At 35.1% G+C, this 12634-nt stretch overlaps 3 protein-coding genes across 4 annotated transcripts in view; 1 reads left to right on the forward strand and 2 right to left on the reverse strand.

Annotated features, from left to right (window-relative positions):
• LOC101901057 (tyrosine-protein phosphatase Lar) overlaps nt 1-12634 on the reverse strand; it is an 898201-nt gene that overhangs the window by 324206 nt on the left and 561361 nt on the right. The window lies entirely within an intron of this gene.
• Nucleotides 7116-8509, forward strand: LOC131803689 (uncharacterized). The gene is made up of 4 exons (XM_059125205.1): nt 7116-7296; nt 7345-7549; nt 7844-7974; nt 8034-8509. The coding sequence occupies exons 1-4, from the start codon at nt 7275-7277 to the stop codon at nt 8333-8335; spliced, it is 660 nt and encodes a 219-aa protein (XP_058981188.1). The 5' UTR covers nt 7116-7274; the 3' UTR covers nt 8336-8509.
• On the reverse strand, nt 8916-11336 carry LOC131803688 (putative nuclease HARBI1). 2 transcript variants are annotated; one of them, XM_059125203.1, is made up of 6 exons: nt 11037-11336; nt 10805-10981; nt 10301-10700; nt 10139-10241; nt 9309-9853; nt 8916-9195 (listed from the first exon to the last, which is right to left on the reverse strand). In XM_059125203.1, exons 2-6 carry the CDS (start codon nt 10970-10972, stop codon nt 9065-9067), a joined length of 1347 nt encoding a protein of 448 aa, XP_058981186.1. In that variant the 5' UTR covers nt 10973-10981; nt 11037-11336; the 3' UTR covers nt 8916-9064. The 2 variants fall into 2 exon arrangements, with proteins under 2 accessions (XP_058981186.1, XP_058981187.1); XM_059125204.1 differs by lacking the exon at nt 11037-11336 and having other exon boundaries at nt 10301-10620; nt 10805-10903.

A 12634-nucleotide genomic window follows, 5' to 3' on the forward strand; every position in this document is an offset into this window, starting at 1 on the left:
CATTTTTTTAATCTTCATTCACAATCTGTTTGATTTTCACGGTATTGAGTTGAGCTGCAAAGAGTTGTTCTCAAAGAAATTTTTAAAAACCCCATGAATATAGCTCTGAGGGTTTTACAAAAAAAAAAAAAAAAACTTTAAAAAATATTTTCGAGACCTCTTCATTTTTTGATAAAGTCCTAGGCTTAAAGCTTTTACAGTCCATCTGAATTGAATGTTGTCTTGGAAAATTTTTTAAAAAAAATTGGCGATTGGTAATTGAAACACTTCAAATTAGAATCCATGTTCTGGCCCTGAAATAATATCACGAACCCGGAAATAATACGACCTTCGGGATAAAATTGGTCCTTGGAATATAATTAACGTTTGGTTATCAGGTGGTCCTTGACAAATAATCCTCTTGTGGGCTAGAGCTGGTTCTTGTGAAATAATTCACTTTTGGATCTGAGGTGGTCCTTGGAAAATAAGGCAGGTTTGGGGCGGATTTAGTGCTTAAAAAAATACGATTGGGGCTGAGTTGGCCCTTGAAAAACATTATTAGTTTTGGGGCTTAACTGGCCCTTGGACAATGGTTCACGTTTGGGGATAAGTTGGTCCTTGGAAAGCAACTCATGCTTGCGGCACATTTGCTCCTTGGAAAATAATATACTTTTGGAACTTAGTTCGTCTTTGGAAAATAAGCCAAGTTGTGGGGTTTAATTGGTCCATGAAAAAAGGATTGTGGCTTGGAAAAATATTCTAAAAAATTGGAGCTATGGATGTTTCTTAAAAATATTCATACGAAAATTAAAGTTTTATGAAATTGTAACGTCTTTAAAAAGTAGGCTCTTTAAATCTTAGGAAATCGACATTTGAGGCCCTGTAAGATCTCCGAGAAATCCATACTTTTAAGAAATCCATACTTGGGACCCTGTAAAGTCCTTGAAAAATTGTAATTTAGATATTAAGTTACGTTGCCAGGGCCTTGAAAAAAAGTTTTAAGGGATCCTTGATAAAACCCTAATTAATCCAGGTATGCGGTTCATTACAGCCCTTGAAAAATATATTTTTAAGAAGGCTAAGATCCTCGAAAAAATATTTTCCAACCCAAGCCAGCTATGTAGCTCCTTAAGGTGCTTGAAAAAATATATTTTTAGAAGCGAGTGGGGAAAGGTTTGGCAGAGCAATTAAAGAGTAGGGTAGTGAAATAGCTGACGGACTTACTGAGAATCAACACCAGGACGAAACGGTGGATACTAGAGTCTTCAAAGTCAGTTATGGTGCGTAGGAGGATAAGGCTGGGTTTTTGGTAATTCATACTAAAAGCGTACGAAAAGTCTTGGACAAACAGAACGAGTGCCAATTCTGAAATTAGGAAAGAAAGTCACTAATGGAGTACAGGAAAGATATACCAAGGAGTTTTGGAAAATTCGAAATTTTGGAATATGGTATGGCATTCAAGGTTGGAAAATAAGTTTGATATATGAAGGTTGTTTTGGAAATGTGTTCTAAGTGAGCGAACTGTACTAAATGGTACTAAATTTGGAACAGTTTGGTTAAGGTTGAACGGAGGAAGCTGGAATTGTATAACTTTATATTGGAGTAACTGTTGGTTGCGGGTTTGTGAAAAAGAGATGGTTCTGAAAATGTGTTCTACAAGTACACGAAAAGTACCAAATAGTATTATATTTGGTACAATTTGGTAATAAACGAACATATAGTGCTTGAAATATGAAATTTAGAATTGGGGTCGCTGTTCATGTATTGCCTAGATATATGATGGTGGTTTTGGAAATGTGTACTATAATTGTACGAAAAGTACTAAATTGTACTAAATTTGGCATTTGGGGGAAGGAATAAAGAAAAAGTTCTGAAATTTGATATTAGGATTACTGATGGTATGGATGCTCGAGATTCCTTTATTTGTACGAAATGATACTAAATTTAGATTTGGGTGAAGGGATAGGGCTGGAATCCTCAAATTTGATATTAAGGTCTCTGTTGATATCTGGAACTGAAATATGGAGGTGGTTTCGGTGGAGTATTAAAAAGGTCTAACACGAACTGTTGGAAAGAATCTAAAAATTTGGGGTGGACTTTTCCCTGACGAAGTAGCGGGAACTTACTAGTCGCGTTCTAAGATGTCAACAAGGTCTTCGTGTCTGCACCCCAAGTGCTATCCGCTAGCGCCGAGGACCTTTTTTCTACTTTTCATGTTGTTGCAGGTAGCTGTGGCTCTGCGGACGACTATATCATGTCGTGACATCTAGGATCTTTAGGTAGTTCCTGGTTGGAATTAAATTTTCTTCGACCTGCACATTCAGCTGTGTTCTAATCTGTACCGACCATGTGGTACAGGGTGTGGACCTTAATTTATTGGCAGATATTTTCATATGCCGCTCATGGAAGTAAGTGGCAAGCTCCGCGTGATGGATCAACCTTTCAACTAATGTCCCCTACAACAGGACCCTTAAAGACTTAACGTCTATGGTTTTTTGGAAGTTTTTTGAAGGATCAATTAAAAAAAATCGTTTGGAGATTTTCGGAAGAAAAGGCAATTTTTTTCCAAGAAAATCCTCATTTTAATTCCCAAAAAAAATTTCTATCATTCCCATCATATCCACCCTATTCAAATTTGCCTTCTATGTATTTTTTGTTCTAGAAAAATGTTGTAGGTTTTTTGTTCTGCTTTCCCAAGAAAATCCTCATTTTATTTTCCCTTAAAAATTTCTGTCATTCCCATCACATTCCCCCTATTCAAATTTGCCTTCTATGTTTTTTTTTTTTGTTCTAGAAAAAATGTTGAATGTTTTTTTTTTTGTTCTGTTTTGAAATTATAACGATACCGATGTGGTTTGCCAAACACCAATACACATTTATGTAAATAGTAACAATTTATGCGTATTGTGAGCGTAAAAAAGCTGTAATTCACAAAGATAAAATAAAGCATACACAGCACAAAGCGAATGGCGATAGCAGTAGGACAAACGAAAAAATGCAAACGTTAAGCCATAACAGAATAGCAAAAAAAAAGGTAGCAAAAATCCTAAGGATTATTTAATAATTTTACCCAAAACGCACATATATATCTGATTATGGCATTAATGGCGATATATATATAGAACGAGAGAGAAAGAGAGAAAAGAGGGTGGAGGGAGGATGAGAGAAAAAAACGGGGAAAAAAGGAATTAGGAAATAGTAATGAAACCGTGGTGTTGGAAATAAATACCAGCAGATAATCGCCGGCAAACAAAACGACAACACTAAATACAGCTTAACTAATGGAGAGAATATGGGGGGGATGAGTTGCGGATGCGATGACAATGGAAACACAGATTAATGCTGTGCCATGCTTTTTTGTTGTTCTCAAAAGAAGCTGAGTGATAAAAAATGCTGTGTCCCACTCCATTAGCCAATGGCCTGGTTTTCAATTGTGCAACAAAATCTTCCTGCCCTCCCTCCCTCCTGTGTTATTCCAATCTCGGCCGGCCTTGTTTTATTCCCAGAGTTATGCGTTAAAACATTTTGCCATGTCGTTATGACCCACACACACACACGCATGCACACATAGCCATACACACAGCCAGACAGACAGACAGCCAGCGAAGGCCCCAAAGAATACCAAACAAAGTGCTGAAAATAAGTTCGGTAAATAATGCAGACATTGCACAAATTGTTACACAAAATATATCATCACCAGCCAGAGGGTCTGCCAGCCAACCAGCCAAAAACCGATTTCTTTAGCATTTATTCCCAATGTTTAACATTTTTTTGTTGTTGCTGGTGTTGTTGTGAATTTACGCAGTGTGAAAAAAAACTCGCCCAACTCCTGGTTCTCTCTTCCGAAGCTTACAAATCTTAATGTCTGCTGTGATTATTGTATATTACACGGCCGGGATGAATATATCCTGGTGAAATTACGGGTTTTTCTTTTGGTGTGAGAGGAACTTCGTTTCATTTATCGGTATGGGAGAGTGAGTGAGTGTGCGTGTGTTGGTGTGCATATTGGTTAAGGTCGTTATCACGTTTATGCGTGAGACATAAAGATAATAAAACCCATGTACTTTTTTGCGTCTTCTTCTTCGCAGCGTTGTTGTGCAAGACACCCCTTGAGGTATGCTGCATTTTTTTTTTTGGTATTTACTTTTCAGTATTACAAAACCATTGGTGTTCCTCAGACAGGGGAACAAAAAAAAAAAAAAAAAAAACAGAGAGAGAGAAGGAGAGAGGGAGAGAGAGATCATATATTATGAATATATGTAAATTAATGAGGATGTTTTTTCTTCTTCGCCTGCCTTGCCAAGCAGTGGAAGAGAGTGTGGATGCCCACCACCAGGGGATTTAAGTGATTAAGAGTTTCAATAAATATATATTTCTTTTCAATCTACTCAATATGGATAATAATATAAAAAATTTCGAAGAGGAAAGAGAAAAACATTTACATCGAAAATGGTAACCTTTAATTGAGAACAGCTGATGAGCTGTGGAGTACTACAAATTAAATACAAAATCTGGTGTATACTTTTAGGGTGAAACTAAAACATTTGTGATTCAAGACACCCAAGACTAGAGAGATTCTAAATAATGAAAATGTGAATTTTTTATACCCTACACAATATTATGAAGGGTATACGAACTTTGTGATTCCGTTTGTAACTTCGCGAAATTCTCATGTCAGACCCAAGAAAATAGATATAGAGCTGTCCGTTTGTTTGTCTGGCTGTTGTAATCACGATATCTTTCCAACGAATTAAGATAGAAGGCTAAAATTTTGCAGACTTGTGTATTTTGCTAGCAGACATCTTAAGTTCGTAAATGAGCCATGTGGGACTACGTTGTCGTATAGCCCCCATATAACGATAACTTCCAAGATTAGGTATTTTGACGATTTAAGGCGGTCTTATATATCAGAATTGTTTCAAATTTCGTATTTGAAAGTCCTAATGGGTACTACAACCCATGAGAAAAAAATTGTGATGCAAAAAAAAAAAATTGTTATGCAGGCCCACGTCGTCTTCGTATAGCCCCCATATAAGGATACCTTCCAAGATTCGGTATTTTAATGATTTTAGCAACATTTTTTTGCCGGAATTGTTTCTAATATCGTATTTGAGGGTCCTAATGGGTACTTCAACCCATGAAACACCAGTAAAGAAAGTCTTAAAGTCGGGCGGGGCCGACTTTATGATACCCTACACCACTTTTCTAATTTAGTAGAGTTCCGCATAACAATTAAAAGTTTTTATGGGAGAATTCGATCATAAACGATATGATTATAATTATAATTTAAAGTTCAAAGCACTAAATATGCCGAAGCATTTGTATCTTTTAAATTCGGACTTATATTGCGCATTTGGTGCACAATTAATTAGAAAACGGATCAAAATATATATATGGGAGCTATATTCATATCGGAACCGATCTCGATAAAATTCGGCAAAAATATTTCTGAGCTGTATTTGATATATGTCCCTGAATATCGTTGTTACGGATTGCATATTACGGCTGTGGGTAACAAATATAACAAATCGGATGAACAATATATGTGGAAGCTGTAGCTATATCTGCGCCGATCTTCACCAAATTTCACATACTAGCTTCTAGACTCAATTCGGTCGTAAGTGCCAAATTCCATCCCATTTGGACAAATATTAGACGTTTGGTGCACAATAAAAGGTAAATCGGACGAAGTTATATATGGGAGCTGATATCCAAATCTGAACCGATCTCGATAAAATTTAACAAATGTATTTCTGAGCTGTATTTGCTATTTTTTCCCAAAGATCGTTGTTACAGAGTCCATATTACGGCTGCGCAGGACAAAAATAACAAATCGGATGAAAACTATATATGGGAGCTATACCTATATCTGAACGGATTTCGATCAAAATTGGCATATTGATTTTCAGGCCTAATTTGGTTGTATGAGCAAAATTCCATCCCATTTGGACAAATATTAGACGTTTGGTGCACAATAAAAGGCAAATCGGACGAAGATATATATGGGAGCTATATCTAAATTTTGACCGATAATCTCCAATTTCAATAGGGATCGTCCTTGGGCCAAACAAATGATTAGTGCAAAATTTCATTTGGATAGGGCAATAAATGCGAACTGTTCTTTGTTTACAAAAATACATGGACAGACGGACGGGCGGACATGCATAAATCGACTCAAAATGTGATTCTATACAGATCATCAAAAGGAACTATGGGTCTAGCTCGTTTCCTTTCGACTGTTACAAGCAAATGCACAAAGACATAATACCCTGACCGCCATGTGGTGTAGGGTATAAAAAAATGTTATGCAGGCCCACGTCGTCTTCGTACAGCCCCCATATAACGGTAGCTCCCTATATTCGGTATTTTTATAATTTCAGAGACATTAATTACAGGCATCGTTTTAAATTTCGTATTTGAAGATTTTAATGGGTACTACAGCCTTTGACAAAAAATTACTCATGCAGGTCCATGTCTTCGTAAAGTTCTCATCAGTATCTCCCAATATTCGGTATTTTGATGATTTTAGCAACATTATTCACCGGAATTGTTTCAAATTTCTTATTTCAAGTTCGTAAGGGATACTACAACCTATGGAAAATTTTAAAATAGCCTATGCAGGTCGACGTCTTCATATAGCCCACACAAAACGGTACCTCCCTTAATTTCATCGGAATTGTTTCAAATTTCGTATTTGAAGTTCGGAATCGGTACTAGCGACAAAAAACATACTTATGCAGGTCCTCAACCTCCCTCACCCTCCCACGGTACCTCCCTTAATTTCATAGGAATTGTTTCAAATTTCGTATTTGAAGTTCGGAATCGGTATTACAGCCTATGACAAAAAATTACTTATGGAGGTCCTCATATTCGTATATCCCCCCATAAAACGATGTTTAGCCGGTATTTTTCCATGAATTTTTATACCCTTAGTCAAATGGCTAGAGAGGTTATATATCATTTGATACGGTCAAAATGTGCCTAGTCGAAATTATGGTTTTAATGGTTTTTGGTTCTTTTTGGAGTCGATCTAGCGATGTACGTCTGTCTGTCTGGCTGGTGCGCACGATAATGAGAAAGGAGTATCCGATTTGGCCCAAACTTGGTACATTGTAATATTTTTGTCAAACTAATAGCATGTTCACACGGTAAATTGAATGACGTTGTTTGCTCTCAGAATCACGTACACGAACTAACCTGTTCCCACGATACGTTCGTAGTTACATCTGACAACTTCATTTATGGTTATACACAATTTTTCGTTTTTTTTTTAATTTAAAGAAAAATTATTAAAAATGGCTCAATTCGAAAAAAAATGTGAGTAAAAATACTAACATAACGAAGAATAATGTTTTATTGTTTTAGGTATCCGAAAAACTCCCAACAAATGGAGTATAATAAGTGAACGGGCTTTGTTGGAAGTGTGGGGATTATTTATGAGCCAGCTACGTGGATGTCGAAAAAATAGCCACATTCTTCAAGAAATGGCATCCGAACTCGGGAAACATGGGTTTTTGTATACATCCCACGAAATAAAAACCAAGATGCACAACATGGCTGCGAGATTTAGGTATGTTTTTGAACATTTCAATTTGCATGAAGTTTCATTGCCTCCGACTTCGATCATGGTGGGAGGAGCTTATGCGGATGTGTTTGTTTGCATCAAAATTCGTTCGATATTATCCAAGGATAGGTACAATATTCTCGGAACTTGTCATTTTAAGTTAAGAATGACAGAAAGTTTGTCTTCCAACACTCTTGTTGTAGATACATATTACAAGATGATAGCTTCTTTACTTTTGAATATTTACAATCTGTAAAGTATGTTTTTATTTACTTTATAAAAACCATGTTTTTTTTATAGGAAGGAAAAGCGCCTAGTTGGTACAACCGGAGGTTCACCATCAGATTGGGAGCTATATAAAGAAATGGAAATGTTGCTAGCACCTTGCAAGACCTACAATACTGAGTTCCTTGTTTTGGACAGTGTCAATGGTAAAAATCAAATTAATAAAAAATATATATTTGTTATTCTCACGTTGTATATTGCACAGATATTGATGCCATATTGACATGCGAAATGTCCAACTCCCCACCCTCTTCACCAATCATTCCTAGTTCCTCTTCACAATTACCTATTGACCTATCGTCGGAATTACCATTCACATCATCATCGAAAAAGAGAAAAAGGGAAATAGAGCATGCTGAAAAGGTGGAAAGAAAAATTGATATTTTAATAGAGATAGAACAAAGAAAGGAGGCTATAGAAGAGAAGAAAGAGGCTTTGTTAAGAAGCTTTGTGGAAAGGGAAGCGGAAGTACAAAAGGCTTTGGTAGATTTTTTAAGAAATGCTTAAAATTGAATATATATTTATGATATGTAACGACTTTTCTTTTAAACTGCTTATATTTCCTTTAATTATAGTTTGCTCTTACTATATTAATTAAATACTTTGATTAGTTTTAATTTTTATCGTTTCAATGTTATACATTTTATTTATCATTCAATGTAATATTTGTTTTTTTCTAAAATTAAAAATATATACAAAAATTATTTTGAGTATGTATGGGCGGAATGCTAGTAGATATGAAAAAAAAAAAAAAAAAAAAAAAAAAAAAAATATATATATATATATATATATATATATATATATATATATATATAATTTGTTTAATTGTTTTTGAAAATGAAAAAAAGGTATGTGTATATATATATATATATATATTCATTATGTTTCATTAATATAGTTTATGTTATTTTTAGATAACTATGTACATATTTAAGCTGCATTTTGAAGAATTTGTTTAATTGTTTTTGAAAATAAAAGAAAGGTGTATAAATAAATATATATATATATATATATATATATATATATATATATATATATATATATATATATATATATATATATATATATATATTTATTTATACACCTTTCTTTTATTTTCAAAAACAATTAAACAAATTCTTCAAAATGCAGCTTAAATATGTACATAGTTATCTAAAAATAACATAAACTATATTAATGAAACATAATGAATTCTGACGAAATAAATGAAAAATGAAAATGAATAATACTAATATACTAATTTATATCTTGCAAATTACAGACAGTTTCTCCAGAAGGGAACGTATATTCTTCCTCCACATTTAAAAATGAATTAGCTTCATCAATATTGTACAAGTTATCCTCATCGTTACAACAATTTTTTTGCGCTTAAAAAATAGTAAAGAATATATATTTAAAAAATGAATGCCTACATATATTTAATGTGCTTATGTCAACTCTTGTTTGACAATAGCATTTTACTAAGAACAATAATACGTACATAAATATATTGAAATAGCATTTCGTATTTCTTCGCCATTATGGCCGCTGCTTTGATCTGCAAGAATTATTATTTCTTCAGGATAGGATCTATTTGCCTCAACTGATTGTAATGCTTTCAACCACTTGTCGTTAACAACATCATTGTGCTCGCTGAGAAAATTATGAAGAGCACAACAAGATAATATGACTGCATTGGCATACTTTAGAGCATTATCTATGCCTTTTCCGATTCGTCGGAAACGTGCCTTAAGGTGGCCAAAGGCATTTTCAACTACTCTGCGTGATTTTGACAATGCGTAATTAAAGCATTTTTGCTCGAGATTTTGTGATAATTGAAATGGATAAGGTTTCATCAACTTGTCGCTTAATTTGAATGCCGAATCGCCGATTATAAGGGCAGGAACCTCAACGCCCAAAATATTTCGCTTTACTTCCTTTAAATGACTGCATTCGTTAAGCTGCTGTTTGAGGGAAGAACCTTCAAAGATCTGAGAATCGTTGCAACGTCCTGGACTCCCACAACTAACATAAATGAAACGACATCTAAAATAAAAAAAGCATGTAGAAAGCAGTTATAAAAGGATAAAAGTCGGACCGGCAGACTTTATGATACGTTACAATACTGTTGTTATGTGCACCAAATATAATAGGTTTATTTTTGGCTTAATTCGGCCACTTGTGTCCAATTTCATCCCATTTGATGCACACTAAACCTGAAGTCTGATGAAGACCCATGAGAAGTAGGCGTCTATCTCACGACACAATACCCTGCACCATAGTGGGGCGTAGGATATAAAAAGTAAAGAAAATGTAAAAGTTAGTACTTACCTCGCATCTACCAATGCAAGGAGTACGACTGAGTACCATCCCTTGTAGTTGTAGTAATCTGTAGCGTCTTCCTTGGATGGATGAACCTCAATGTGGCAACCGTCTGCAAACGTTAACATAATAATAATAATAATAATTTAAATACAACTTTTCAAAACTCACCCAGAGCACCTATACATTGCGGAAACCCTAGTATTTCAAATTCTTGACAGAGTACTTCTATCTTTTCTCTTGTTAAGGGGAAATTTTTTAAATAAATTGGAGCAAGAATTCTCCAGACCTCATTACAAAACTGCAAGAGTATTTTACACACTGTACTTTTTCCAACTCCAAACATGTTTGCTATTGTGCGGTACTCGGCAGAAGATCCCAAGGTATATAAACCTATTGCAACTCTTTTTTCCAATGGTATTGCCTCTCGCATATTTGTATTAGATTTTTGTAGCCCATTTAGCAATTCACACAATTTATTGAAAACCTCTCTGCTGACCCGAAAGTTATTTTTGAAGCATTTCTCATCTGCTTTTTGGCAATCTATTTCCCAAAAGTATTGAGATCGAAACTGAAATGATTGCAAAAACTCAATGGTCAAATATTTACAATTCGCAGTTCTCTCAAGAAATACGGATTAATCATGTTCCGTTGTATCGGACAGACACACATTACCCTTTGCCAACACAATCGTTCCGATTCATACAATGTGTGGAATTCCAAGGCATTCACCAGAGTTAGCAGCTTCCTTACATCGCAACTGTCTTTTTCAAACAAAGTGAAAGACGCGAGCCTTCTTCGACTTATAATTAGTTTTTTCACAAATTTCTTTTTCTTCTCCATTGTACACTCCTATGAAAAAATAACTAATATAGGTTATATGAAAAACGCGTTTTTGTTCTCTCACATTTAATTTATCGTTTCCATTGAATTCACACACATTTTTATTAATTAAAAATTCTTCAATTACTTTCGCAACGGACACAATAATTTGTTTATTTTTTGACAAGCGGTTGACAAATATGACACATTTTCGATAAATGCTCTCATTTTTTAGTGATGGGACATATTTTTTCGTTGTTCTGAGAGTGATTTGATTTGAACAATGTAAAAATATGAGTGTTCGCTCAGGAAATTTTGTGTGGAGAATTAAGTAGTTTTTCCGTAGTTTAGGGCCAAACAACGAATAGAGAGCGAATCAAGTGCCGTGGAAACGCCACATAAGGTAGAGTTCGGAGATGGGCAACATTGGTCCACTCATTGTGGTACCTCCACCACAAAAGATCGAAATTTCCAAAAAATATATTATCTGCACAGAAAGAGAAATAATTATTCGATTTCGCTCCAACTTTGCAACTCCTAATATATTCGTCAGTTCTAGGTCAGGTGCGAAATGGAAAATATCGGTCCACTCCATCAAGTACCTTACCCACAAAGGTTTAAAATTTTGAATAATTACAACTCTTATAAAATGTGATGTAAGATTCCGATTGTCTTCATATTACACAAATCACAATATTTTTATTAACACGAGATCTGGTGTGAAGATGGGATATATCGGTCCACTACTTCTAGTACCTGCCCCACAAAAGGTAGAAATTTTCAAAAAAAAATTTTTTTCTGCACAGAAAGAGAACTTATAATTCGATTTCGCTCCAACTTTCCAAATCCTTATATTTTCGTCAGTTCTAGGTCAGGTGTGACAAAACCGGTCCACTTGATCAAATACCTCCCCTACAAAGGATTAATATTTTGAATAATTATAACTCTGAAGTAAGAGTCCGATTGTCTTGAAACTACACAAATCAGAATATTTTTATTAACCCCAGGTCTGGTGTGAAGATGGAATATAACGGTCCACGCCTTCTGGTATCTCCCCCACAAAGGGTCAAAATTTTGAGTAACCATAAAGCTCATAAAACTCGAAATTAACATCCGATTCCATTCAGACTTGGCACATCTCAATATTTCTATCAACACAAAATCTGTCATAGAGCCGGTAGAGATCGGACCACTTCTTCTGGTACCTCCCCTCCACATAGGGTCAAAGTTTTGAATAATCAAGATATTTATAAAATTCGAAATAAGCATCCGGTGGTCTTCATATCTCACGAATCGCATTATTTCCACTAGCACAAGATCTGCTTTGAAGATGGGATACATCAGTCCACACCACCCGGTACTTCCCCCACAAAGGTTCAATATTTTGAATATTCATGAAGCTCATAAAACTCGAAATTTACATCCGATTCCTTCCAGACTTGGTACATCTCAATATTTCCATCAACACAAAATCTGGCATAGAGCCGGTAGAGATCGGACCATTCCTTCAGATACTTCCCCTACATAGGGTCAAAGTTTTGAATAACCAAAATGTTTATAAAATTCGAAATAAGCATCCGGTAACCTTCATTTCTCACGCATCGTATTATTTTCACTAGCACAAGATCTGCTGTGAAGATGGGAAACATCAGTCCACTTCTTCCGGTAATTCCCCCACAAAGG

This window comes from Musca domestica, unplaced genomic scaffold (assembly GCF_030504385.1).
Source record: "Musca domestica strain aabys unplaced genomic scaffold, Musca_domestica.polishedcontigs.V.1.1 32, whole genome shotgun sequence".
In the NCBI taxonomy this organism is placed as follows: Eukaryota; Metazoa; Arthropoda; class Insecta; order Diptera; family Muscidae; genus Musca; species Musca domestica.

Coding starts and splice junctions, on each gene's coding strand:
- LOC131803689 (XM_059125205.1), top strand. CDS start 7,275: ATGGCTCAATTCGAAAAAAAAT. Junction 7,297..7,344: donor GGCTCAATTCGAAAAAAAAT/GTGAGTAAAAAT, acceptor TTATTGTTTTAG/GTATCCGAAAAACTCCCAAC. Junction 7,975..8,033: donor TGTTTTGGACAGTGTCAATG/GTAAAAATCAAA, acceptor TATATTGCACAG/ATATTGATGCCATATTGACA.
- LOC131803688 (XM_059125203.1), bottom strand. CDS start 10,972: ATGGAGAAGAAAAAGAAATTTGTGAAAAAACTAATTATAAGTCGAAGA. Junction 9,854..10,138: donor CTTGCATTGGTAGATGCGAG/GTAAGTACTAAC, acceptor TTTTTATTTTAG/ATGTCGTTTCATTTATGTTA. Junction 9,196..9,308: donor TGCTATTTCAATATATTTAT/GTACGTATTATT, acceptor CTATTTTTTAAG/CGCAAAAAAATTGTTGTAAC.